The 27,233-nt window shown below is 38.2% G+C and overlaps 1 protein-coding gene across 1 annotated transcript in view; it reads left to right on the top strand.

Moving 5' to 3' along the window:
- Positions 1 to 27,233, top strand: part of LOC109050552 (mediator of RNA polymerase II transcription subunit 12-like) — a 47,188-nt gene that overhangs the window by 8,402 nt on the left and 11,553 nt on the right. The window contains 26 exon segments of the mRNA XM_042738647.1: positions 40 to 312; positions 1,572 to 1,718; positions 1,806 to 1,905; positions 1,988 to 2,124; positions 2,934 to 3,065; positions 9,687 to 9,813; positions 10,261 to 10,490; positions 10,601 to 10,660; positions 11,111 to 11,284; positions 11,746 to 11,890; positions 12,581 to 12,721; positions 14,115 to 14,227; positions 14,433 to 14,596; positions 15,461 to 15,592; positions 15,681 to 15,908; positions 16,843 to 16,987; positions 19,023 to 19,143; positions 21,407 to 21,517; positions 21,623 to 21,736; positions 22,475 to 22,638; positions 22,905 to 23,084; positions 25,362 to 25,433; positions 25,515 to 25,675; positions 25,839 to 26,000; positions 26,719 to 26,830; positions 26,916 to 27,005. Of these exon segments, the coding sequence (XP_042594581.1) occupies positions 40 to 312; positions 1,572 to 1,718; positions 1,806 to 1,905; positions 1,988 to 2,124; positions 2,934 to 3,065; positions 9,687 to 9,813; positions 10,261 to 10,490; positions 10,601 to 10,660; positions 11,111 to 11,284; positions 11,746 to 11,890; positions 12,581 to 12,721; positions 14,115 to 14,227; positions 14,433 to 14,596; positions 15,461 to 15,592; positions 15,681 to 15,908; positions 16,843 to 16,987; positions 19,023 to 19,143; positions 21,407 to 21,517; positions 21,623 to 21,736; positions 22,475 to 22,638; positions 22,905 to 23,084; positions 25,362 to 25,433; positions 25,515 to 25,675; positions 25,839 to 26,000; positions 26,719 to 26,830; positions 26,916 to 27,005 (3,735 nt within the window).

The following is a 27,233-nucleotide window of genomic DNA, read 5'->3' as shown; positions in this document are numbered from 1 at the left end:
GATTGTGATAATTTTGACCCCTGTCTTAATTTTTTTCAGTACTCGGGAGAGTTTGTGCAGTCAGCCTACTTATCTAGACGGCTGGCGTATTTCTGCACACGCCGGCTCAATTTGCTGCTGAGCGATGGCAGTCTCGGACCAGGTCCAGGCGGACACCCGGCCCACGGCATTTCAGCACAGCAGGGGAATGCTCTGCCCCCCACCCCAACCTCCCAGCCTGCAGGGGGCAACCAGCCCCAAACCCCCTTCACAGACTTCTACATCTGCGCCCAGCACAGGCCCGTGGTGTTTGGACTCAGCTGCATGCTGCAGGTAATGGCATACTAGGGCTGAAACGATTCCTCGAATACCTCGAGTTACTCGAATACAAAAAATCATTTGCCTCTAGCTTTCATTTAGTCCATTAACTGTAACTACACACGGAAAACCGTGTTTCCCCACTGACCATTATTACTGATGCACAACCTGGTAAACGCTGGACCATAGACTAAATAAGCCCTGGGCATATTTACGACCATAAATCAGTATGGTGGCTAGTCCCAATTGTTCATTTTGATTGTCTCATTCTCTCTCTGAGACACACACAGACACACTTCTCATACAGCTACGCATAAATATACCACAGAAAGAAATTTTGTCAATATAACACAAAGACTGCCAGTTTTCACCTCTAAAATCAGCATGATTACAAATGTGATACTGCTTTTATGCAACAGTTCAATAAACAAGAAGTTAATATTAACCCATATTAACTCAGGCTTAGTGTTTTACTGTCAAATCTGTAAAAAACAATAAACAAAAGAAAAATAAACAAGAAATGAACATGAAATGGTATTAGTAACTGCACTTATTAGTAACATGCCTTAGTTTTAGGTTTATCTTGTATATTTAGTATTGCTCTTTAATAAAAAAAAATTACTTCTATCCAATTACTCAATTATTCAATGGAATAATCGGTAGAATACTCTATAAATTATCGGCATACATTAGGGATGGAACGATTACAGATCGTTTATTCATGATTAAATTCCCCATGGTTAGTATTACCGTTTCATATTTTAATTATCATTAAAACTGTATTCGATTACCGCGAACTGAGGATAAATAAATACTGTCCAGCATAAAGTACAGTTTTCAGTAACATTCTCATGTGCGCACTGCATGCAAAGTAGTGCATTCGTTTTGTGTGAAAACCTGTCGGAAAAGCCGGGAGGTTTTAAAAGAGTGCTAAGGGAATTACACAAATATATGAATATGAATTATATGACTGTATCTCTGAAGGCTCTGTCTTCAGAAAAGATTCAAGGGCATTTTGTGTTCGTCTTCACTCCATGTAATAACTAATAAAGTAATGTTGTTAATCACAATGCTGATTCGTTCACGGAGGTTACGGAAAGCAGTTGTAAATCTTCTGTTCCATAAGCGCCACCTAGTGTCAGAGCGTGGATTTGCAGAGAGTTACATTAACTGTGATAATTTTCATAGTTATCTAGTTATTCCCGCTGCATTTCTCTGATCCCTGTCATTGAGTTTCTCTTGACACTGGTTTTATTCTGTTTGTCCCTCGGTAGAGTATCGTGTTGTGTTGTCCCAGCGCTCTGGTCTGGCACTACTCTCTGACAGATAGCCGTAATAAGACCGGCTCGCCATTAGACCTCTTGCCGATCGCCCCCTCGAACCTGCCCATGCCTGGGGGCAACAGCAGCTTTAACCAGCAGGTTTGACTTCTTGATTTTACACCATCTGATCTACTGCCACTTCCTCTGATCACAGCACTTCATCTAAAGCAGTGGGATGTTTCTCAGGTTCGTGTCAAGGTGCGGGAGATTGAAGAGCAGATCAAAGAGAGAGGACAGGCGGTGGAGTTTCGCTGGTCTTTCGATAAGTGTCAGGAGACAACAGCAGGTGGGCATGAGCTCTTCAGCATCTCAGTGTGGACAGGACTTAAGCCTGTGTAATATATCATCAATCGTGGTGTGTCCGGTAGGTTTCACCATCAGCCGGGTTCTGCATACGTTGGAGGTTTTGGATAACCACAGCTTTGAGAAGTCTGACTTCAGCAATTCCCTGGATTCGCTGTATAACCGGATCTTTGGCTCGGGACAGAGCAAAGATGGACACGAGGTACAGACAATTGAGTTTTAAATTTGTTGTTATGGGGTTTCACTGATTCTCAGAGGTTTGGGGTCAGTAAGTAACACTTTAGAATAGGGAACACTTATTCACTATAAACCACGACTTTTCCCTCAATAAGATCCTAATTTGCTGCTTGTTAATTGTTACTAAGCTAGTTGCTAGGTGTAGGTATTGGGGAGGATTAGGGATGTAGAACAAGTCATTAATATGTGCTTAATTAGTACTAATAAATGGCTAGTGTTCTAGTAATATGCATGCTAATAAGCAACTAGTTAAGAGACCCTAATATAAAGTGTTACCTTTTTTTTTTTTATTACTAAGAAGTGAAATTAGGAAGAAATTGCATTTATCAGAAGTGACAGTAAAGACAATCATGTTACAGAACATTTCTATTTCAAATAAATGTTGATGTTTTTTCTGTTCATCAAAGAATCCTAAAAAAAAGGTCGGTTCTCACGGTTTCCAGCTCAACTGTTTTCAACATTGATAAAAATAAAATGTTTTTTGAGCGCCAAATTATTTTAAATCGTGATAATATTTCACAGTTGTACTGTTTTTACTATATTTTTATTATCAAATAAATGCAGCCTAAGAGACTTCAAAAACAGAAAAAATCTTACTAACCCCAAATTTTTTAAATGGTAGCATACTAATAATTGACATTTATTTATTTTAATCAGACACATAAGTGCTGTGATGCTTAGACAGCTGTTCATCAATGTTAATAAAATGTAATAACTATGTAATACTAGAGTGTTTCAGCTGGATCTGATGTTTAATGTAAAATGTCACTGTAGATGAGTCCAGACGACGATGCGGTGGTGACCCTGCTGTGTGAGTGGGCTGTTTCCTGTAAAAGGTCAGGGCCGCACAGAGCCATGGTGGTGGCCAAACTCCTGGAGAAGAGGCAGACGGAGATTGAGGCAGAGGTGCTGCTGGGAAACATTATTTTCCATTATGAATTATTGTTGGAAGATATGCTCAATTGTCTCATCGTCCTATCTTCAGCCTGTGAGAGCGCCGATACATGATATTATCATGCTGATTTATTTATTCATTTACTTAGTTTCATTGAAGGAAAGTGAACCAACTCCAGTGTAAGGCTGGAGTTTTTATTTTTATTTTAATATGACTGAATTTGTATTTAAAATGATAACAGTTTAATAGAAACATTGTAAGTTACTAATTATAATGCTTACATTTTCTAAATTATCCAAAAAGCAGTTACAGCAATCGAGCAAAGAACATTTACATTACCAAAGAACAGCATCTAGCGCGAGAATATGCTCTTTAAAACCACTCCCGCTGTAATCAGTGCAGCTGTCTGCACTGTATAATGAATAATTTCTTATTTACACTGCACACGTCTGCTGATCCAGTCAGTGCTTGTGTTTATACCAGCCACGTCACGTTTCTGAAGCGACCCAGAAGCAGTGTTGCCAACTAATTTTCAGAGAAAGTTGCTACAGGAAGGTTGATTTTTTTGCTAAAAGTTGCTAAATGACGTCGTCATTGCGTAATCACGACGCAAAATTGTCACAACATCAAATCTCAGCAAAAAATATTTTATATATGTTAATTTAGGTTTCTTTGTAAAACAATATGAAAAAAAAATATAAATAACTTAAATACATTGAATTATTGAACACACAGTTTTGAATGATTACAATTTAAAAATAATTTAATAGATGGTAAACTAGAAATTCTACACATTTTCAACAATTATGCTTTAAGCGGTGTTTTAAGTAGTTAATATGCTACACTCTGAGAAAAGTCTTTAAATTACGCATTATGTTTTTGGGTTACAATGGATAATAAATATTGTCATGGAAAATTCCTATTTTCCTGACAGTGTGCTAACTGATCAACACTGAGTATCATAAATGAACAATTATTAAATTATTATTAAATTCAACAATTGCAAATAGCAGCTAACTCAAATTATGTGATGTGTGTACTGCTAGGCGTCTTTGGTTTCGTCTTTTTGAGTAATTTGGATAGAAAATGCGTGCCTTTTTATTGTCTGAGTCACTTATATTGTTATTAGCAGTTTGGTTGATTTATGTACCGTTCGGACGTTCTAGCTTACTGCTCTGCGCTTTGCTTCTTATTTCTGTACTTTTCTCAGATTTTTCTAAGATTTTTACTTCAGCAGATCAGCACAGTGCTCAAACAACAGATTTTTGGCACAAACACTAAAAACTAAAAACTCTTTGGGACTGGAATTATACTACAAAAAGAAGACTTTGCCTCCCACTGCCAGCAGCTTACATTCCGGAGACGGGGGGGAAAACAACTGCCTACATTCAAACAGAAGAGAGAGAGAAAATGCCTCCTGTTGAATATACTTGTTGTTTAGTATGATGATGATTTTTAGTAAGGTTTGTTGTTTTTGAAATAATGTTTTTTGCTGGACTTCCAAAACAGGCGGAACACTCAGCAGCAGACCGTCGTCATGGACCCTCTCAGCATACAGCCGGTGAGTCCCATGAATCTTCTGAATCTCAACAGTTTATACCAAGTGTAGAGGAACAAGCCGAAACTGATCGCCACACTAATCGATGGCACAAACAGGGAGCGAGACCCAAAGGAACACAAGACATCAGATTGTCACGAGTTTCTCGTATTGCTGCTGTAGCATCCTCTACCCCAGATTCGACTATTACAAGGCTTGTGAATACTGGTATTCTGCCACCCCCTATACATCTTGAGAACAGATTTGAAGCATTAATGAATGCGGGTGAGGAATCCCCAAATGTGATTAAACATGTATCGGATCAGCCAGCAGCTAACACTGCTACTAATAGGCGCTCAAGGTCGAGCAGACAGCGGCATTCAGCTCAGAGCGCAGCCGAGCCCAGGACTCTGATAGTGGGTGACTCTATTATCAGAAACATCAGTAGCAGGACTACAACAACATGCTGCCTTCCTCAAGCAACGGTTTCTGATGTGAACAAGGAACTTCAGAACATTCTGATGAAGCACAAGACTGCAAATCGAATCATCATCCATGTGGGGAAGAATGATATTCGGAAAGAGCAGTCAGAACTCCTTAAGAAGGACTTCAGTGAACTCTTTGAAACACTTCGAAGACTCAAAGTTCAGTCGTTCATCAGTGGACCACTTCCAGCAAGGGGAACAAATATGTTTTCACGGTTGCTTGGGCTGAACACATGGCTACAAAGATCTTGCAATATAAAAGGAGTAAATTTCATCGACAACTTCAATCTGTTCTGGGGCCATAGACAACTGTTTAAAACCGGATGGCCTCCACCCTAACAAACTTGGAGCTAGAGTGCTTAAGGACAATTTCTACTTCTGCTTACGCCATCCTTCAGCAGAGTATGTCAATTCATTCAGCACACACACACCAGGTCCGAGTCATCATGTGGTTGACATATCCCACAAGGACACTGATAACACCATCCAGCCCACAACAAGCACTTCTGATGGACACTATCCCGGCTGAGCCCTGCCCACAGAGCTCCTCACAGACAGACTGTGATGTATCAAAACAGAGTACAAGACTCAGCACCCAAGGACGACCTTCTGGAAAACAGCCAGGGAAGCCAGGACAACATATCACAGTCACTGGAAACACCAGAGACACAGCCCCTCTCACCGGACACATTGTCCCTCTCTCCAGCATCTCCACTTCTGTGCTTCTCACAGAAAATGGAGGAATTGGTGTATGCTGGGACTAAACTCTCTCACTCATTCGCTGCAAGCCTGCAAATATCACCAAAAAAACGGCGGGCCCCCCAACCACCAAAGCCTGTGGGCCCTGCTCCTGTGAGAGCTCTCCGACCGCTGCCACAACGCCAGGTCCCAAACCCTCCATCTGCTGTAGGTGAACCAAAAACAACTGATAGCAGCTCTCAGTGATATGTGTCGGGTCCCCGCTATAATAGCAGCAACATTCACAAATGTTTACAGAACAAGCGGGAACCCAGCGTGCCTGTAGCTTTCTATATTTCAGTTTTATCACGTGATAGAAAGTCTAAGGTCTTTTCAAGCTCAAGGGCAAACTCATCGAATCTGCGACCTATAATGCATCAAACTAAGATTGATATAAAGACACAAAGTACTGCCATCAAGTTGGCATTTTTAAACATTCGCTCACTAAAAAATAAATCATTTCTAATCAATGACTTTATAACCACAAACAATCTGGATTTTATGTTTCTAAATGAAACATGGCTAGAAGACAGCTGCAGTGCAACAGTCCTCAATGAAGCAGCCCCTCCTAACTTTACTTTCATGAGTGTGTGCAGGACTGTTAGGAGAGGTGGAGGTGTAGCTGCTCTATTTAAAGATGTCTATCAATGCAAGCAAATGTCATTTGGTCAGTACTTGTCTTTTGAATATCTAGGGATTGTGCTGAAAGGTGCTCCACGCATTCTGTTTATCATTATTTACAGGCCTCCAAAATACTCTCCAGCCTTTGTTGAAGAGGTCACAGAAATGCTATCAATGATTTCCTCAGAGTTTGACTGTTTTGCTATTGCAGGGGATTTTAATATTCATATAGATAATGCAGAAAACAAAATTACAAAAGAAATGATAACGGTTCTAAACACTTTTGACCTGATTCAGCATGTGCATGGACCCACACACAAAGGTGGACACACTCTAGATTTAATCATCAGTAGGGGTCTAAACATTTCATCCATTGTTATTAAGGACGTAGCACTATCTGATCACTTCTGTATTTTCTTTGATATATTGATCTCTGCTACCAATGAATCTAGATCTGTCTCTGTCAGAAGGAGATGCATTAACGATAACACTAGTGTGCGGTTTATGGAGGCTATATCTCTAACACCAAGCATTTCTGCAGACTCTGTTGATATTCTCCTTGATTCCTTTAACTCAAAAGTTAAGAATGTTATTGATGATATTGCTCCAATAATAGTCAGTAAGAAAACAAACAGACAGATATCAGTTTGGAGAAGATCAACAGCAGTTCAGACTATGAAAAGACAATGCAGAAAAGCCGAGCGGATGTGGCGGAAGACGAAACTTGAAATTCACTATAGCATTTATAAAGACAGCCTTCATGCTTTTAATGTGAAACTAGCCACAGCTAGACAGGATTTCTTCTCAAACCTTATAAACAGTAACTTAAACAACACTCGTACTCTTTTTGCCACTGTTGAGAGACTGACAAACCCCCCAAGTCAGATTCCCAGTGAAATGCTTTCAGTTACCAAATGCAATGAGTTTGCTTCCTTCTTTTCTGAGAAGATCATTAATATCAGGAAGGCAATTAGCACATCCTCAAGTAATGCAGAGGTCAGACAGATCTGGACGCAATATCAAAAAGATACTATGTCTATTTTTGAAGCAATTGATAGCAAAATTTTGGAAGAAATAGTGCAGCACCTAAAATCGTCAACCTGCGATCTTGACACACTTCCCACATCTTTTTTCAAAAGTGTGCTTAACTGTTTAGAAGCAGATCTCTTAGAAGTGGTGAACGCCTCACTTCTTTCTGGGACATTTCCAAACTCCCTGAAAACTGCAGTTGTAAAGCCCCTCCTGAAAAAAGAGCAATCTTGATAACACCATTCTGAGCAATTATAGACCAATATCTAATCTTCCTTTTATAGGCAAAATTATAGAAAAGGTAGTTTTTAATCAGCTGAACAAATACTTAAACTCAAATGGATACCTGGACAATTTTCAATCTGGTTTTCGACTGCATCACAGCACAGAGACAGCGCTCATTAAGATAATAAATGATATTCGCTTAAATTCTGACTCTGGCAAAATATCAGTGCTGGTATTGCTAGATCTCAGTGCTGCGTTTGACACTGTCGATCATAACATACTACTAGAGAGACTGGAAAACTGGGTCGGGCTTTCTGGGATGGTACTCAAATGGTTCAGGTCATACTTAGAAGGGAGAGGTTATTATGTGAGTCTAGGAGAGCATAAGTCTAAGTGGACGTCCATGACATGCGGAGTCCCACAAGGCTCAATTCTGGCACCGCTCTTGTTTAGCCTGTATATGCTCCCACTAAGTCAGATAATGAGAAAGAACCAAATTGCCTATCACAGCTATGCTGATGATACCCAGATTTACCTAGCCTTATCGCCAAATGACTACAGCCCCATTGACTCCCTCTGCCAATGTATTGATGAAATTAATAGTTGGATGTGCCAGAACTTTCTTCAGTTAAACAAAAAAAAAACTGAAGTTATTGCATTTGGAAACAAAGATGAAGTTTTCAAGGTGAATGCATACCTTGACTCAAGGGGACAAACAACTAAAAAATCAAGTCAGGAATCTTGGTGTGATTCTGGAGATAGACCTTAGTTTCAGTAGTCATGTCAAAGCAGTAACTAAATCAGCATACTATCATCTAAAAAACATTGCAAGAATTAGATGTTTTGTTTCCAGTCAAGACTTAGAGAAACTTGTTCATGCCTTTATCAACAGCAGGGTGGACTATTGTAATGGTCTCCTCACCGGCCTTCCCAAAAAGACCATTAGACAGCTGCAGCTCATCCAGAACGCTGCTGCCAGGATTCTGACTAGAACCAGAAAATCTGAGCATATCACACCAGTCCTCAGGTCCTTACACTGGCTTCCAGTTACATTTAGGATTGATTTTAAAGTACTTTTACTCGTTTATAAATCACTCAATGACCTAGGACCAAAATATATTGCAGATATGTTCACTGAATATAAACCTAACAGACCACTCAGATCATTAGGATCGAGTCAGTTAGAAATACCAAGGGTTCACACAAAACAAGGGGAGTCCGCCTTTAGTTACTATGCCGCCCGCAGCTGGAATCAGCTTCCAGAAGAGATCAGATGTGCTAAAACATTAGTCACATTTAAATCTAGACTCAAAAAACTCATCTGTTTAGCTGTGCATTTGTTGAATGAGCAATGTGCGATGTCCGAATTGATTGCACTGTATTTTACATATTCACTATATTCTATGTAAAATCATTTTCTATTTTTAACTGTTTTAAATTCATTTTAAATACGTCAATTTTTAAATCATTTCCAATGTTTTAAAATTGCCTGTTTTATGTTTTTAAAATTGCTTGTTTTATTTTTGTTATTATTTTTCTTCATGATTAATTTACTTTCTTTTATGTAAAGCACTGTGAATTACAGTTGTGTATGATATGCTATGTAAATAAACTTGCCTCGCCTTGCCTTGTCTTTTTTTTGTATGATTTACTGTTGTAAAATTAATGATTATCTAAATAAATATTATAAATTTGTTGCTTGGTGCTTTTGTAAGAAGTTGTTAAATTTAGCAACAAAATTGCTAAGTTGGCAACACTGCCCAGAAGTGGCTCTCCATGCTGCTTCGCTAAAGATAGGCGTCTAGTCTATTTTTGAGGCACAATAAATAATATTAATCATCTTGCTATTATTAAAGGCGTCAGCAACAGGTGATATATCTCTGTCTATCGTCCATACACATGATTCTACCGTCTTTCAGCACAACCGTATTATGAATATGGTTTCATTATATCCAGCTGCACAGTTTTCTCAGTGATATGTTCCTGTATGTGTTTAGCGGTGTGGAGAGTCGGAGGTCGTGGATGAGAAGGGCTCTGTGTCCTCAGGGTCTCTGTCTGCTGCCACTCTGCCTGTTTTCCAGGACGTCCTGCTGCAGTTCCTGGACACACAAGCACCTGTGCTCAGTGAGTTCACATTTCAGCATCCGTAGGGTTTTCTTTCCAGTTCCAATCCCTGGACAAAGCTAGATTTTCACAGCTGAAGTTTTTGCATTACTTTTAGCTCTAGAACAAATACAAAAGGAACCGCAACGGCATTTTTTTTTTTTTTTTTTTTTACTTTGCACAGATTTTATGTCCTGCCTAAAAGCATTTAAAACTGAGCATCCTACAATTACTAGAAAAATTTGATTCTTTAAAGAAATAACACTTAAAAAAAAAATTGTGATCCTGGACCACAAAACAGTCATAAGGGTAAATTTTTTGAAATTGAGATTTTATCATCTGAAAGCTGAATAAACGTTCGACAGCCATAAATAAATCTTTCCAGTTCCATTAACCACTTTAGAGTTGGATTACACTTTTAAATGAGATGAAAATGAACTAAGTCTAAATGCTTCTCTGTGTCTGTGGCTGAGCCCGGGAACGAGAGCGAGCGAGTGGAGTTCTCCAATCTCGTGCTGCTCTTCTGCGAGCTCATCCGTCATGACGTCTTCTCACACAACATCTACATGTGCACCCTCATCTCACGCGGTGACCTGGCCTCCGACTCCCACCTGCCCCGCCCACGGTCCCCCAGCGACGAGCCCTCTGACGAATCAGAGCGCAAAGAGCAGGATGCAGGAAGCAGTGTTAAAATGGAAGCAAGTAGCTTTTTTTTTTTTTTTCTCGGTCACAATGTGGTGGAAATTAATTGGTTGTATGAAGTCATACTTTATTGCTATTAATGCTATTTTTTTATTTATTTTTTTAGGATGGTGGTATGTCCGAGTCAATGGAGATAGATCACAACTCCAGCGCTAACTTTGATGAGGTTGGAGAAAGTATTTCACTACACTTTCCTGTTTTGTACACTGCAAAAAATGCTTTTCTTACTTAAATTTTTGTCTTGTTTCCAGCCATATCTAGACAAGTAAAAATTATAGTCTTGTTTTCAGAAAAAACAAGTCAAAATTAAGTGAGTTTTTGCTTAGAGCAAGCAAAATAATCTTATTTCAAACAGAAAAAACAGGTTTATTTGCTCATCAATAAGCAAAGATTCACTGCAAAAAAATAATTTTATTCTTTATTATTTTTGAATCTTGTTTTTTCTGAAAACAAGACTATAATTTTTACTTGTCTAGAAAATCTTGATTTAAGAATTTGTAGATATTTTGGCTGGAAACAAGACAAAAATCTTAGTAAGAAAAGCATATTTTTATGTGCGTGTAGTTTGCTAACCGAAGTTATTGACTAAATGTATTGTTGTCTGAACCTTCAGCAGATGTTCTCTCCTCCGATGCACTGTGAGTCGAAGGGAAGCCCTTCCCCGGAGAAACCTGCCCCGGAGCAGGAGGGCAAAAACACTGCCAAGGATAAGGGCATGGACCCGGCCTTCCCGCTGGTTTACGAGCAGCCCCGTCACATACAGTACGCCACCCACTTCCCCATTCCTCAGGTGAGCTCGCGCAGGACTGATGGAAATGATGCTTTCACAAAATAGATATGGATGTGTTAATAAGGTCACGCTATAATTTGGGGACCAGTTCTGCAACTTTTGCCTGAATGAACTCCTAGTTTGCTGCTTATTAATAATTAGTAAGGAAGCTAAGTGTTGGTATTGGTTGGATTAAGGGATGCAAAATATAGTCATGCAATATAAGGCATCAACATGTGCTTTAGAAGTACTAATAAACTACCAATATGCTAGTAATATGCATGCTAGTTAACAGTCAGAATTGGTCCCTAAACTGAAGTGTCACTGTATATTTAAAGGGGTCATATGATGCTACATGCACTTTTGCACGTTGTTTGAACTGAAATGTGTGTTGGCTGGGTTATTTGGGAAGCAGAACAACCTATCCCAAAGTTTTCTATTGTAGTGTATGTGACTAATGTGACTGAACTGGTTGTTTTCAGGAGGAGAGCGCAAGTCACGAGTGTAACCAGCGTCTGGTGGTTCTCTATGGGGTTGGCAAACAGCGAGATGAAGCGCGCCACGCCATCAAGAAGATCACCAAAGACATCCTGAAGGTCCTCAACCGCAAGAGTACAGCAGAGACAGGTGCGGCAATGAACTCAAAACTCAAACCGAGAGACTTTGATGACTGTATTACTCATTCCTCTAGAAATGTATTCGCAAAGGAATCAAAGAATCATTTATTAACCCTTATGTTGCTAGAAACCTAACTTGTTGTTTTATCTGTCAAACACAGAATTTCACTTATGTGAAGAATCATTTTTTTAGCAACCAGACAATTGTTTACTGAGATCTTTACGTTCTCTTTTATTGCTGTGGTATGTAACACAAATCATTTTGTGACAGTCACAGTCAGTCTTGCCAGCAGTCGTGTGCTTTAGCTTCACCTTTCGGCTCTGAGTGACACATTTAGATCGCCGTCTCTCCTCGAGGGCCGAATGGAGACCGTTCATCATTAATGCTCAGTTACATTCATCTTTTTTTCCTTCTTTTCCACTCTCCTCCATTATTAACGGCCTTTCATGGCACTGAACCCCGGTTGCTGTCATTGAATATTCATAGCTGTAGCCCCATCTCAATGCTAATAGCAATTATGGTCTTATTATATTCAAGCTTCGCTGCCGACCTGGTCATAAAGTGCAGCCCTGCATTTGCTTTTATTTTTTTAATGGAGTTGTAATTGAACATCCCATTATTTCCCTCGCAGCAGCCTGAGACATTACATGATGTGTGCTGTCTATTCATAGAGCTTTGTCTTTTGTTTTCTTTCCTCAGGAGGTGAGGAAGGTCAGAAGAGGAAGAGGAGTAAACCTGAGGCTTTTCCCACCGCTGAAGACATTTTCTCTAAATTCCAGCACCTCTCACACTTTGACCAGCACCAGGTCACCTCTCAGGTCAGAACTGCTGTAGCCTGTGGTTGTTGTGTGTGTGTGTGTATGTCTCTTAAACCTAACTTATACTTATTTTGCTTCAATAGAATGGTTCACTAGGTAGTGCATATGCATTGATCACGCTCTCAGACAGTGGAGTAGATTTCAAAAGACTTATGTGCATTCAAGTTTATTGCACCAAAAGCAGTTTTTTTCCCACCCATCCTCTCTCTGACTCTAAATGTGCAGCTGGTCACATTAGCAAAATCTCAGCTGCAAAACGGTCTATTCTCAAAAGTGTTGCAATGCATGAAGCAATGCTCACACAGAAGTTGCACTTCACAGATTGACAGTATTAAACAGGAAACTATGATACAAAATGTCAAATATGATTTAAATGAGGCTAATCCAAATTTCCAAATTGTACTTTCAACCAGTCAGCGTTCTTTATTTCCTTTTGATTCTTTATTTATAATGCATTTTAAAAGATAACTGTTTTTAATAAAGCTCAAGATCCGCTCAGAGTCAAAAGATAAGGAGATTAAAAAAAGAGAAAGTAAATAAAAGAAATCAATCAATCTATGCAATTACATAAAGAATATAAAGTGACTGAAAAGATAAAACTCAAGACCAAAACAAAATACAGATGAGTTCATGTATAACTTAAGATCTCAAATGATTCGCAAGAAGGTCCACCAATCAGCTTTCTGTTGGTCAATGTGGCCGATTTGTGTGACCAAATGTTGAACATGAGCGATATCTGCTTAGGGATAAGTTCTATCCTCACATGAAATCTCATAGATTCCTATTTAAATGACTGGATTTGCAAGCAAAATTTTGCCAAGCCATGGAAAATGTGACTATACCTTGACAGGTTGTTTTTGCTACTGTGCCTTTAAGAGTTCTGTGTGTCAGTGAGCTCTGTTAGGATTGCCTAAACCGCACTGAAGCCTGAATAAACATTATCATAAACAATATTAGGCATTACACGCTTGCCAACTTTGTAAATGGTTACAGAAGAAAAACTGGGAATCATACACTGAACAACTGGGGATCATTCCGAATGCAACAATCACATAGAACCATCGCATCGTTGCTAGGAGATGCATGACAACAATGAAACATTGTATTCTAAAATCATTTCAAAATGTCAAACATGTTTGATCTCCTCCAACTGGAAACAATCATTGTCTGGCGCGAGAAAATAAAATCAAGAGTCTGTGCCCAACATGCACAACATTTGTTGATTCCAACAACCCAATATCTACAGACTGGCTCTGAATTTCCAGACTGTACACCTGGGCAATATTTGTATTGTGTATTCAAGCCTTCTGATTTAAGTTCACTGTAAATCATGACAGTCTGCAAATCTCATTCGCATGATTCTCTGAATGGCTCCAGACTGTACACCTGGGCAACTGTAAATCACTGTAAATCAGATGTTGCCTTAGGGATGTCCTACCACCTTCCACTGGTCCAACACATCCAGTTCATCTTCGACCTCATGGAGTATTCGCTCAATATAAGTGGCCTCATTGACTTTGCTATACAGGTATGAGATCTGATCCCAAAATATCATCTCTGACTCTCTGTTTGGGGACATATGAATGCATTAAATAGTCTGTGTGATTTCCTCCCTTCCTTCTGGCCGTTTGGTGGTCTAGATGTTCTCTCTCGGTTTATATAATGCTTGTAAAAGAAAACTATTAATGCTTCGTCTATAAGTGATTAACTTGAGCGTGTGTTGTGTCATGTAGCTGTTGAATGAGTTGAGTCTGGTGGAAGCAGAGCTCCTGCTGAAGTCCTCCAACCTGGCAGGCAGTTACACTACAGGTCTCTGTCTGTGTATCGTGGCCGTTCTGCGGAGATACCACTCCTGCCTCATCCTCAACCCTGACCAGACCGCACAGGTCTTCGATGGGTACGTCATATTCATGTCCACCACTCGAGAGGATAGTGCTATCACGTGTTTTTTTGGAATGACGTTAAAGGATAAGTTCACTTCTAGAATAAACATTTTCTGATAATCATCCAAGATGTTCATGTCTTTTGTTTCTTCAGTCAAAAGCAAAGAAATTAAGGTTTTTGAGGAAAAAGTTCTCCATATAGTGGACTTCTATGGTGGTCAATGATTTGTCCAAATTGCAGTCAATGCAGCGTCAAAGAGCTCTACACGATCCCATCCCTTATCTAGCGAAACAATTGATCATTTTCTTAAAAAAATATCTATTTATACACTTTTTAACCACAAATGCTCGGCTAGTATTAGCTCTGCGATGCTCGTCTTTATTAAGAAATGTTGGAAAGGTCATGTGTTTACAAAATGCCAACATACAAAAAGGCTAAAACGGTGACGTCGGTCGATTTTAGAGTTGGTGGACAAAATGAGATTAAGTTTTTAAATGAAGAACACAGACGAGGAACTAACTGCAGGATTACGTAATGTGTGAGCTAGAGCAAGCTGAGCATTTGAGGTTAAAAAGTGTATAAATATATATATTTTTAAGAATATGACTGATTGTTTTGCTAGATAAGACTCTTATTCCTCGGCTGGGATCGTGTAGAGTTCTTTGAAACTGCAATTTGGACCTTCAAATCATTGACCACCATAGAAGTCCACTATAAGGAGAACGTTTTCCTCAAAAACCTTAATTTCTTTTCGACTGAAGAATAAAAGACATGAACATCTTGGATGACGTGAAAAATCAGAAATTTTTACTCTGGAAGTGAACTCCTCCTTTAAGCTATTTGGACAGAAATTAATATTTCGTATCTTTCTTGGCAGGCTGCGGATCGTAGTCAAGTCTGGCGTGAACCCTGCTGACTGTTCCTCAGCCGAACGCTGTATCCTGGCCTATCTCTACGACCTCTATACCTCCTGCAGTCACCTGAAGAGCAAGTTTGGAGAGATTTTCAGGTGAGAGCAGCGAATCCGTACTTCTTTGTAAGTATTTCCCCATGTTCCTGATCTCTGATGGTGTCTGGTTTTGTGTGGATTCCCACAGTGAGTTCTGCTCGAAGGTGAAGAATTCCATCTACTACAACATCGACCCGTCAGACTCCAACATGCTGTGGGATCAGATGTTCATGATCGACGCTATCGCTAATCCCACCGCACACAACCTCAACCACTCCATGGTGGGAAAGATCCTCAATGACAGCCCGGCTAACCGATACAGCTTCGTGTGTAACGTGCTCATGGACGTGTGCGTGGACCACCGCGATCCCGAGAGGTGGGCATCTGATTCGGTTGATATATGATTAAAAAAAATTATGATTTTTTTTCTGGAGCGAAAAAAAAAATCAAGCGTCTGTGCTCAACATACACAACATTTGTTGATTCCAACAGCCCAATATCTACAGACTGGCTCTGAATTCTTAGAGCTGGGCATCTGATTCAGTTGATTTATGATTAAAATGACTAAAAACATTTTATAACTGGGGGAAAAAAAGCTGAAATAAAACGTAAGTGTTAGATGAAAAATTAAACGGTCAAATAAATTGAAAATAAAATTTAAAAATAAATTAAACCCAAATAGTGATATTCAAAAACAACAACAAGATTGACAAAAGCACATTAAACAAGATAATAATATAACTATACTAATCTAAATAACTAAAAAATAAAAGTGAATTCAGAATATTAATAGAAAGTAGTATTTAAATAATATTTATTAAAGCCTTTAATAATAAGCCTTTATTTTTTTTAAAACCGCAATATGAAAAAACAGACCGATGCTCAGTTAATAATTATCAGTTAAGCAGTAATAATCAATAGGTAAAATATTCCAGTTACTTAGCCTGTAGGCAGTTTATGATAATTATTAACAATCAAAGATCATTTTATGTTTGTTTTTTTTAATTCCATTGTACTACCAAAGTTTAAATTGTAGAGTAGAGTAACATCAGTCTTTAACACTTCAAGACAAAAATTGTCTATTTAGACTATTTAGTAAACTTGATGGTTAAATAAAAAATATTATTTAAATTATTAAAACGTGCTGCTATCATAAAAATGATATCATAGAGATGATTTATATAAACACTGCCCTGGGTCCTGTCTTATAATTCTCCGTGAGCATCTTCAGTAATAGCAGAACAGCTGCATGGCATCTGTAGCTGCACCTGCTCTCCCGCGGTGAGCAAATGCTGTGTGGTTTGTTTCAGGGTGAATGATATCGGGATCCTGTGCGCGGAGCTGACGGCGTACTGTCGCTCTCTCAGCGCTGAGTGGCTGGGAGTGCTCAAGGCTCTCTGCTGCTCCTCCAACAACGGCAACTGTGGCTTCAACGATCTGCTCTGCAACGTCGACGTGAGTCAGCTTTCATCTGATGCTTTGACTGCTAACATGTTGTAGCCGTGTGATCTCATTTTAAGTATATTAGTGCTGACTTTTTTTTACTTGTATAGGAAAATACTCCATTATTAATGTTATTACTAAATGCCTAGTAGTTGCTATTGTTAACTAGATGTTTCTCAAGTCATTGGATGATAGGTGAAATGTGTAGTGTCTTAAAGGGATAGTTCACCCAAAAATGAAAAGTTGTTGTAAATTTACTCACTCTCAAGCCATCCGAGATTTACGTGACTATTTTTCTTCAGTAGAACCGTAAAGAAGATTTTTAGCTGAAACCTGGTCCTTGGCGATTAATAAAATGCAAGTCAGCGGCTACTAGTTTTTGAGAGAGAAACAATATATCAAGGAGCAAAAAAATAATACCTTGATGGTATATTGAGATCTTATGAAGTGAAACGATCGGTCTGTGCAAGAAACTGAAGATTACTTGCATCATTATTACCTGTAATCCAGAGCTTTAGACAAACAGTCCTGAGTGATGTTCGGTTCACGAATGAATCATTCTTTTGAACCGGTTCTTTTTGGTGAACGAGTTGATTCAGTTCTCCAAATCAGTCTGAAGCGTCTGAAACAGTTTGTGGCTTCAGCAGCACAGAGCTACAAGTCACTCGATCAGAACTAACTTTCAGACGCCTGACAGTCACTTTGACTGGAAATTAGACGAAATAGCGGCGTATCTGATCCTGTGATGAATCGTTCAGAGCAGTTTATTCACTTTATTTGCGTCAGACATGTAAAACATCCACATTTCACACCATTATTGGGTGCTTTAATAATATGTGACACGTGCTGGGAAAATGAGTCTAAAAAAAAGTCTTTTTATTTTCACATTATCCATTAAAACACCTTCAAAATAAATAGCTCTTTTTTTCACATTATCCATTAAAATACCTTCAACGAGTTAAAGCAAAGACCTAGCAGTAGAGTCAGCAGAGCTCCGATTCTTTTCTTAATAAATACTATATTATTATTCACAATATAGCTATTTTTTATTTTATCTTTGTTATTAAAAATAAGGACAAAGATGCACAAACACAGTAGTTTAATCAAGAGCAGCGAGTGATTCTGTCTTTTCTTTTAATGATTGATTAACCTTGAGACTTATTTATATTTAATATAATGCGACACATCATATTTTTCCCCAACCAATAACTAAACGTTCATGTTAGACATAAATTATGTTTGTGTGGATCTTGCCAAGACATATTTCACAATAATCGCGAGATCGCGTCTTATGCATGTGCTTTGCGAATGTCAGTCAGCGCGATTGTTTTGTTTTCATCAGCATGGGTTTAAAAATCATATTTCACTGGTTTGGACTCATCGAGAATTCAATATGAATATTTGCAACAATAGACCTACAACTTGTAGTGAGAAGCAGCAGTTTAAATAAAAACATTTCAGATGTTTAATTACTATTTGGAGCATAGGAATCGCTAGAAGAGGGCTTAATGAACTCACTTATGTGAAAACCTCAAATTCGTGACATTTTGCCTGTAGTTTAAAATTAGACCGTGTGCATTCTGACTCGTTTTGCCAGCATGTGTCCTATATTATTGCATATACGTTACATCATTGTGTGGTTACATAAACAAACTAGTGAATTGAACAAATTTAATTGAAACAAACTGTCCAAAAAGACTGTTTGCGTAAAAGAATCAGATTTCCAGGTAATGATGATGTAAATAATGTTGAGTTTCTTGCACAGACCAATCATTTCACTTCATAAGAACTCAAAATATCGTCAGGAGCCACGGATATTCATGTTGACTTTTATTTTAAATAAATTCCCAAAGACAGGTAGCTGTTGTCTTGCATTTTATGAATCACCAAGCACCACAGTTTCAGCTAAAGACAGCTTCTTTGGTGTCTTGGATGGCCAGAGGGTGACTAAATAAACAGCAAATTTTCATTTTTTGGGTGAGCTATCCCTTTAAATATCTGTGCTAGATGTTCCTGGTGGTAATTGAATGTGTTTTCTCTTTGGCAGGTGAGTGATCTGTCCTTCCACGACTCTCTGGCGACGTTCGTTGCCATCCTGATAGCTCGGCAGTGTTTGTTACTGGAGGATCTGGTGCGCTGTGTGGCCATTCCCTCCCTCCTGAACGCAGGTATGGCTCTTTCAGTTGATGTCCAGTAGTTTTCCACAACTACCTGTCATACAGACACACAGTCAGTGCATACCTCACTCTTGGAGGTGCAGTCGTTCACTTCTTCACAGTTACCTAACAGAGTTCAGAGAAATCAGAGAGACGTCAGTTCTAATTGCCAGACTGTTTCTCACCGGTCAGCTCCATCTTTAGCCACACTGCTGTGTGTCCTGCGGTCAGAGCTGCTTCTGCCACCCAGTCTCTCTCCATCTAATACGGTTATATAGTCTCTTTTTAAAAATGTGTATATTTAATCAGGGACAATACACATACTAGTAATACATAGTCATTATAAAATGTGCCAGATTTAGACAGGGTGGATCATTTTCATCTGTACACTTTGTATACAATGCATTATAAAAGTAGTTTCAATGCATTAATTATGCCTTGTAATGCACCTTGTAATATGTTGTATGATCTCATGAATAATTGCAACCAAAGTTGTTTACATTATAATGTTACAACACATTATAATATTTAGCTATTCTTTGTTGGAAAGGATAATACATTAAAATGCATGGCAGTCAAACAATTAGTTACAATTATTTATGAAAATATATAATGCATTATGAATACTTTTAGAATGCACTGGACATAAAGGCCTTACCAAGTGTTATCAAGAAATCAATGCATAAATGCCTAATTTTTTTTTTTTTTTTAGAGAATCCACAATAACTTTTTATATTCTGGTGGGATTCTGTTCCATTCAAGGCTTCCTCTAAAGCAAATGATTATCTAATAATCTCATTGAAATATTGGAATCACACTAACTAGTGTTCCTGTTATTTGTTTTAAAAAAAAATTAATTTGAATTAAAATTTTCATTTACTCAGCTCTTATATCATTCCAATCTTGTTCTCACAATGGAGCTATTGAACTTCAAAATTGGTAAAATTCATAAAAATACTCCATATAACCATAAAACCATCCGATAACTGTGTGCAAGAATTTAAAGGGATAGTTCACCCAGAAATAAAATATATATATATATATATATATATATATATATATATATATATATATATATATATATATATATATATATATATATATATATATATATATATATATATATATATATATATATATATATATATATATATATATATATGTTTATATTACTCAATTCATTACTCACCCTTACGGCATTTTCAGACCATTAGACTTATATACATCTTTCAAACACAAATAGTTTTAATATTCTCAAATCACTTTTGTCCAACCATCGAATATTTATCACATATATATATATATATATATATGAATCCCTTTATATGATGAACAGATTTAATTTAGTCTTTTATTCACATTTGTGACCCTGGAGCACAAAAGCAGTCTTAAGTCTCTGGGGTATATTTGTAGCAATAGCCTAAAATACATTGTATGGGTCAGAATTATAGATTTTTCTTTTATGTCAAAAATCATTAGGATATTAAGTAAAGATTATGTTCCGTGGAGATATTTTGTACATATCCTACTGTAAATATATCAAAACTATCATATCATAATTTTTGATTAGTAATATGCATTACTAAGAACTTCATTTGGACAACTTTAAAGATAATTTTCTCAATATTTATATTTTTTTGCACCCTCAGATTCCAGATTTTCAAATAGTTGTATCTCAGCCAAATATTGTCATAAATCATAAATCAATTGAAAGCTTATTCAGCTTTCAGATGATGTATAAATCTCAATTTTGAAAAATTGACACTTAAGACTGGTTTTGTGGTCTAGGGACACATATAAACGTTAATCAGCGCACACACACATTGAGCTTCCATTTATCATTTTTGATGAGCTCTTATTTGCTTGACACACTTGAATCAAAGAGGTTTGTTCTCATCACAAGCTTTCCGTGTGCTGTATTTGATTACCTCGAGCTGTCCACCTTCTGTGTACATTTTTCAACATTTGTGTCATTCGGTTTGGAACAACATGAGACGATTCATGAGCAATTCATGACACCGTGTTTGTGTTTGGTTGAACCAGCACCTTATTTCTGGGATCTTCAAAGGATTCTTTTGCCCGGGTGTTTATTTATGCTGCTCGATTTGAGTCACAGGTGGTCTGTCTGTCTGGCAGGATACAGTATTGTGATCGGCTCATTTTGTTTGTACTTCGTTCAGGCAGCTGTGAGCCAGAAATGATGGGGTCATATTCTGAGGCCAGTGGCTTTTTATGGAAGATGCTGGTTGTGACATGTTCGTTCATGTGTGTTCAGCCTGTAGTGAGCAGGATTCTGAATCTGGAGCCAGACTTACTTGTAGGATCCTGCTTCATCTGTTCAGAACCCCACAGCGCAACCCCTGTCCTCAAGACGGCACTAAATCAGGTAACAGCTCCCTCCAAATAAAGTAACCCAAACTCTCTTTTACACATCCCACCTGAACGACTCTAGACAGTAACTATAAACTTAGAATAATATTTCTGTCCACAGACAAATCCACAGTGGGCATCCGATCGTCCTGCGACCGACATCTGCTGGCTGCTTCTCAGAACAGCATTGTGGTGGGAGCCGTGTTTGCTGTGTTAAAGGCTGTTTTCATGCTGGGTGAGACTTTGGGTACTTTTCTGTTGTGTATTAACGTCTTAACGGCAGTCAAACAGGTGATTAAACAGGTTCACCCAAAAATCTAAATTTGCTAAAAAAAAAAAAAAAAATTAATAATGTGCTCACTCTCAGAGTATCCAAAATGTAGATGAGTGAGTTTGTTTCTTCATCAGATTTGGAGAAATGTAGCATTGCATCATTGGAGTGAATGGGTGCCGCCATAATAAGAGTCGAAACAGCTGATTAAAAACATCACAATAATCCACAAGTAATCCACACCACTCCACTCCAGTCCATCAGTTAACGACTTGCAAAGAAAAAAGTTTGTTTCCTACTAGTTTAATGAGATTATTGTGATGTTTTTATCAGCTGTTTGGACTCTCATTCTGATGGCACCCATTCACATCAATTGGTGAGCAAGTGATGCAATGCTGCATTTCTCCAAATCTGATGAAGAAACAAACCCATCTACATCTTGAATCTCCTAAATTTTCATCAAATTTACATTTTTCAGTGAACTATTACTTTAAAATGTTTTGATGATCATACAGAAGATTTAACTATATCCAGTTATTGGAAAACAACACAAGAAGACCAGAAAAGGCATGAAATGATTTAGTAAAGGAGAAGAAAGCCAGTTGTTGTGGGAGATAGAGCTAACAGGACCCAGCTGGCAGTTTAAATGCATTCAGAATTGATTGGTCCTTAAAAACTGCGTCTTTGTGTTTATTTCTGCAGGAGACGCTGAGCTGAAGGGTTCAGGCTTCTCCCACTCTGCAGGATTGGACGACATCGGAGAGGATGACATGGGCTCCAAAAAATCCGGAGGACGTAATGTCTCGATTGAAACGGCCAGTCTGGTGGTTTACGCCAAGTATGTGCTGAAGAGCATCTGCCAGCAGGTGATGATTTCAACCGGATCATATTCTCATCCTTGGAGGAATTCTAGCTGTTATGATCCATGCTGTAATATCAGTATAAACTAAAATTGTGAAGATAGAAACACATTTTTGAGTGACGTCCTAACCACTGAACCTAAAATTGTTTCTGCTACACTGAGACTCTAAAAGTGATGAAGATCAGCAGTACGCTGCTCCCTTCCAGTTGAAAAATGTTACTCTTTTCTTCGCTTAAGATTTAATTTAGCTGTCTTTTCTCTCTGGTTCAGGAGTGGGTGGGTGAGCGGTGTCTGAAGTCTCTGTCGGAGGACAGCAGTGCTCTGCAGGATCCGGTGCTGGTGAACATCCAGGCTCAGCGCTTACTGCAGCTCATCTGTTACCCACACAGGCAGCTGGACAGCGAGGAGGGCGAGAATCCTCAGAGACAGCGCATCAAGCGCATCCTGCAGGTCACACGCTCTCACATGACCCCATCAGAACATCTGCTCCTCAGCTTTTTATAGTAGTATAGAGTGAATGTTTAGCTTCTCACATTACATCTAAACTATTAGTTTAAATATTGCTTTAAATATTTAAGTAGTACAGTGTTTCCCATTAATTACCTCCTAGACCAAATCAAAAAGTCACAAGCGAGATGAAAGCAGTGTAAGCAATTTTCCAGAAAAGAAAAACAAAACAAGGCAAACATTTCAGTCACGTTGACCATTTTCAATGCAGAGCTAACAATGTTGGAAATGTTGAAGCCATCTTGCAGTAAGAAATCACATGATGATTTAGGAGATCACATGATCAACCAGAACAAGCACTGATCCAAAAAATATAAAAATCAGTTAATCAACATATGGCCTAATCTGTCCCACCATAGTTTCATCCAGAACCAGTATAATAACGAAAGACCTCTAACACTGTGTTTTGCGCTGTTGCTTTGGCAAAGTATCTAACATTTAATAAATTAGGCTGCCAAACTAAAATGACTGAGAAACACATTTTATTGGATTGTACTGTTTTTAATGTAAATAGTAGGGATGCACCGAAATCAAAATTCTTGGTCGAAGCCCAATAAAATTAAACACTGTGTCGAATACCGAACTCGGTTTAGGCCCCATGTATAAGCCTATTTTGCAATTTTTTTCACCATTGCATTAATTAAATTGCCAAAATGAGCTTTTTACCGTTTTGTCGTGCTTTTCAAATTAAAAAAAAAATCAATTACAAAACAACTATTTATTTAAATATTTACTTAACACTGAACTTTTTTTTTTTTTACATTCTAGTAGACACTATACCAACAAAGCACAATTTAACTTAAAATTAATAAGTTAGTAAAATAATATTTTTTTGCCCATTTTTGAGACTTGAATCAGGCATGTATTTTTTTACTGTACAAATAAAGGCAGCCTTGCTGAGCAGAAGAGACTTCTTTTAAAACATTAGAATATATTACAGATCCCAATTTGAACACTGTGTGAATGTTGTAATAAATGTATTAATAGAGCTGTTGTAGGGTAATTATTATTATCATTATAATTGTCTTTATTTTATTTTACAGAACGACAGTAAAATTACAATCCTATCATTTATGGATGTCGATGGAGTTGTTGCTTTTTCTCGGCTTTGATTTCGACAGAAACCCACAGGAAGATCTCAGTGCTTCTTTTTGTCGACAACAGCATGCAGAATTATAAATGATTATCATGAGTTGTTGTTTTTTTTGGAATTTGATTTCATCACATTGTCACATGCCTTTAAAAAAATTCACAAAAACATTACTGAGCAACTGACGAGTAACAAGTTCAGCGCTGTCAGAATACATGCAATTCATGCGTGCATTACAAAATATAACATTCTGCAGTTTATTTACTAATCTTTTGAGGTAATTTCGTGATTTCATATAAATATTCGCTGTATTCCTAGTAAATAGACAACGGTTTTATTCAGAGGAGTGTCTAACTGATTTATTTAAAAATGTATCACCTGAATGTATTTTAGAATTTTCGTCTAGTGTATGTGTACCGAAATGTCTTTTAGAACCTTAATATTTCATGTAATATTATACATAAAATAACTATAATATAATTAAATATGATTTAATATTTACACACTTTTTACTATAATTATGTATTGTAACTTTAATTTAACTTTATTATTATATTTAAATGGTTTGGCTTTCTAAAAATACCAGTGTGAATGTGATGTGGACTGACACTGCCGCAACAAAAAAATAGGTTTTTAGTCCACTCTAAAGCACTGCAAACAAACTGAAAAGGGATTTTCTAACTTTTAGATGTTTTGTCGTCCACCCACCATAGTCTCACAGAATCCTGGGAAAACACTGCAATATACTGTATATTTATACACGTTTAGGAAGGAGTGTTCTAGACAGGAAGATCTCCGTGCTTCTTTTTGTCGACAACAGCATGCAGAATTATAAATGATTATGCATTTCAGCTTTAAAACCCAGTAGACCAGGCCTGCGTACATGAAGGGAGTTTTAGACACCGCTGTCAGTGCTGGAAGAGCAGCAGAGGATGAACAGAGCTTAATTATTAATTTCACACCCTTTAGCCTTTAAGCCATTAATGATTTGTGTGGGTCTCACGGCAGCTCATTATTCTGGATTGGTTTTCGTCTTCATAGACGATTAACATCCAGCTGGGGCTCTTCAGCTCTGCTTTGATTGCTTTAAAAGCATTCTTTCCATATTCCGTCTGTTTTTCTGCTTACAGAACATGGACCAGTGGACCATGAGACAGTCCTCTCTCGAGCTGCAGCTCATGATCAAGCAAAGCTCGAATAACGTAAGAGTTCATCTCCGCTTGATGATCTCTCTCTCTCTCTCTTTTCCGTAAGACTTGTACATCTGAACCCACTCTTTGCAGGAGCTGTATTCTCTTCTGGAGAACATAGCCAAGGCCACCATTGAGGTTTTCCAGAAGTCTGCAGAGATGAACTCTAGTAACCCCACCTGGAATGGCTCTGCGGTTTCTGGTAGCTCCGTCTCCAATAGCAACAGTGCCAGCAAACTCAAACCTGTGCTCAGGTCGGTGACCCCAATCTTTGCTTTGTGCTTTTATTTTCTTTCAGCTTGATGGAATTGATGGACCGGCCTTCTCTTCTTCAAACAACACTAATCAATGTTCCTGTCAATGTGTATGCTGCGTGTTTCTCACATACTGTTTCTGCTATTGTTGTGCTTCCTCCAGTTCCTCCGAGCGTTCAGGGGTCTGGTTAGTGGCCCCTCTGATTGGTAAGCTGCCCACCTCAGTGCAGGGTCACGTGCTGAAGGCTGCGGGCGAAGAGCTGGAGAAGGGACAGCACCTGGGACCCTCCTCAAGGAAAGAAAGAGATCGGCAGAAACAAAAAAGGTACTAGACTTTTAAGCTGCTGCAGCATTTACACTGTTGCTTTTCTCCTGATGTTCAGTGCCTCAAACGAACCGAAACATGTTGACTTAAATAGTAAGCAACAAAAGTATACAGCCCTCTGAGAGGCAGCCCTGTCCTTTTACACAAACAATGCATTGTAAAATATTCACTACCATTAAAAAGCTTGTGACTGGCTGTATTTTTTTTAATAATTTTATTTATTTGAAAGACAAGGATGCATTTATTTGATCAAAAATAGAAATATTACAATTTAAAGTATTTTATAAATTTTCAGATATTTTAAAATGTAATTTATTCCTGTGATGGAAAGCTGAATTTTCAGCATCAGTGTCACATGATCCTTCAGAAATCATCCTTATATGCTGTTTTCTTATTATCGGTGTGAAAAGCAGTTGTGCTGCTTAATATTTTTGTGATTTAGTCACAGTATCTTTGATGACTGTAAGTTCAAAAGAACAGGATTTATTTAAAATGGAAATATATTATCTTAAGTATCCAGTTAGAAATAGTGACTAAGTGCCCAAGAAATTTTGCTTAAAAAGTTTCCCTGTGTATCATCAGCTTATAAGTTTAAGCTAAAAAAAACAAAAAAAAAACTGTTTGTGTGTGCCTTTTGTTTTGTGCTTATCACAGTAATTAACAAGTGTGACTGTGCTAACGAGAATGACCATTTCCTTGGTTTTCTGTTCTCTCTCAGTATGTCTCTCCTGAGCCAGCAGCCCTTCCTCTCTCTGGTGCTGACGTGTCTTAAAGGACAAGACGAGCAGAGAGAGGGTCTCCTGACTTCCCTCTACAGCCAAGTCCAGCAGGTGCCTCACCAACACACACCGTGTCACTGTCAGTCAAATGCATCTCATCTCTTTGGACTGATGTGATGTATTCCTATCCTATCAGATTGTGACTAACTGGCGTGAGGACCAGTACCAAGACGACTGCAAGGCCAAGCAGATGATGCACGAGGCCTTGAAGCTGCGGCTCAATCTGGTGCGCAACCGTTACCTCTTTCTCTCATTCATCATGTGCCTTCAGGCTGACCAAACAAGTACAATCTGTGTGTTGCTCTGCCTCTCATCAATCTCATTTCCTTGTATTGTGTGCCCGAGGTTAAACTCTGCCTAGAAGACAAATGAAAGTCACCGAGATGTAGGGTTGGGTATCGAAAACCGGTTCCATTTCAGAAATTTCCAAGAACAGGGTATTCGATTAGGCGTG

Source organism: Cyprinus carpio, chromosome B14, assembly GCF_018340385.1.
Source record: "Cyprinus carpio isolate SPL01 chromosome B14, ASM1834038v1, whole genome shotgun sequence".
NCBI lineage: Eukaryota > Metazoa > Chordata > Actinopteri > Cypriniformes > Cyprinidae > Cyprinus > Cyprinus carpio.
Note: the sequence above shows the minus strand (reverse complement) of the source record. Positions and strands in the feature narration are given on the sequence as shown.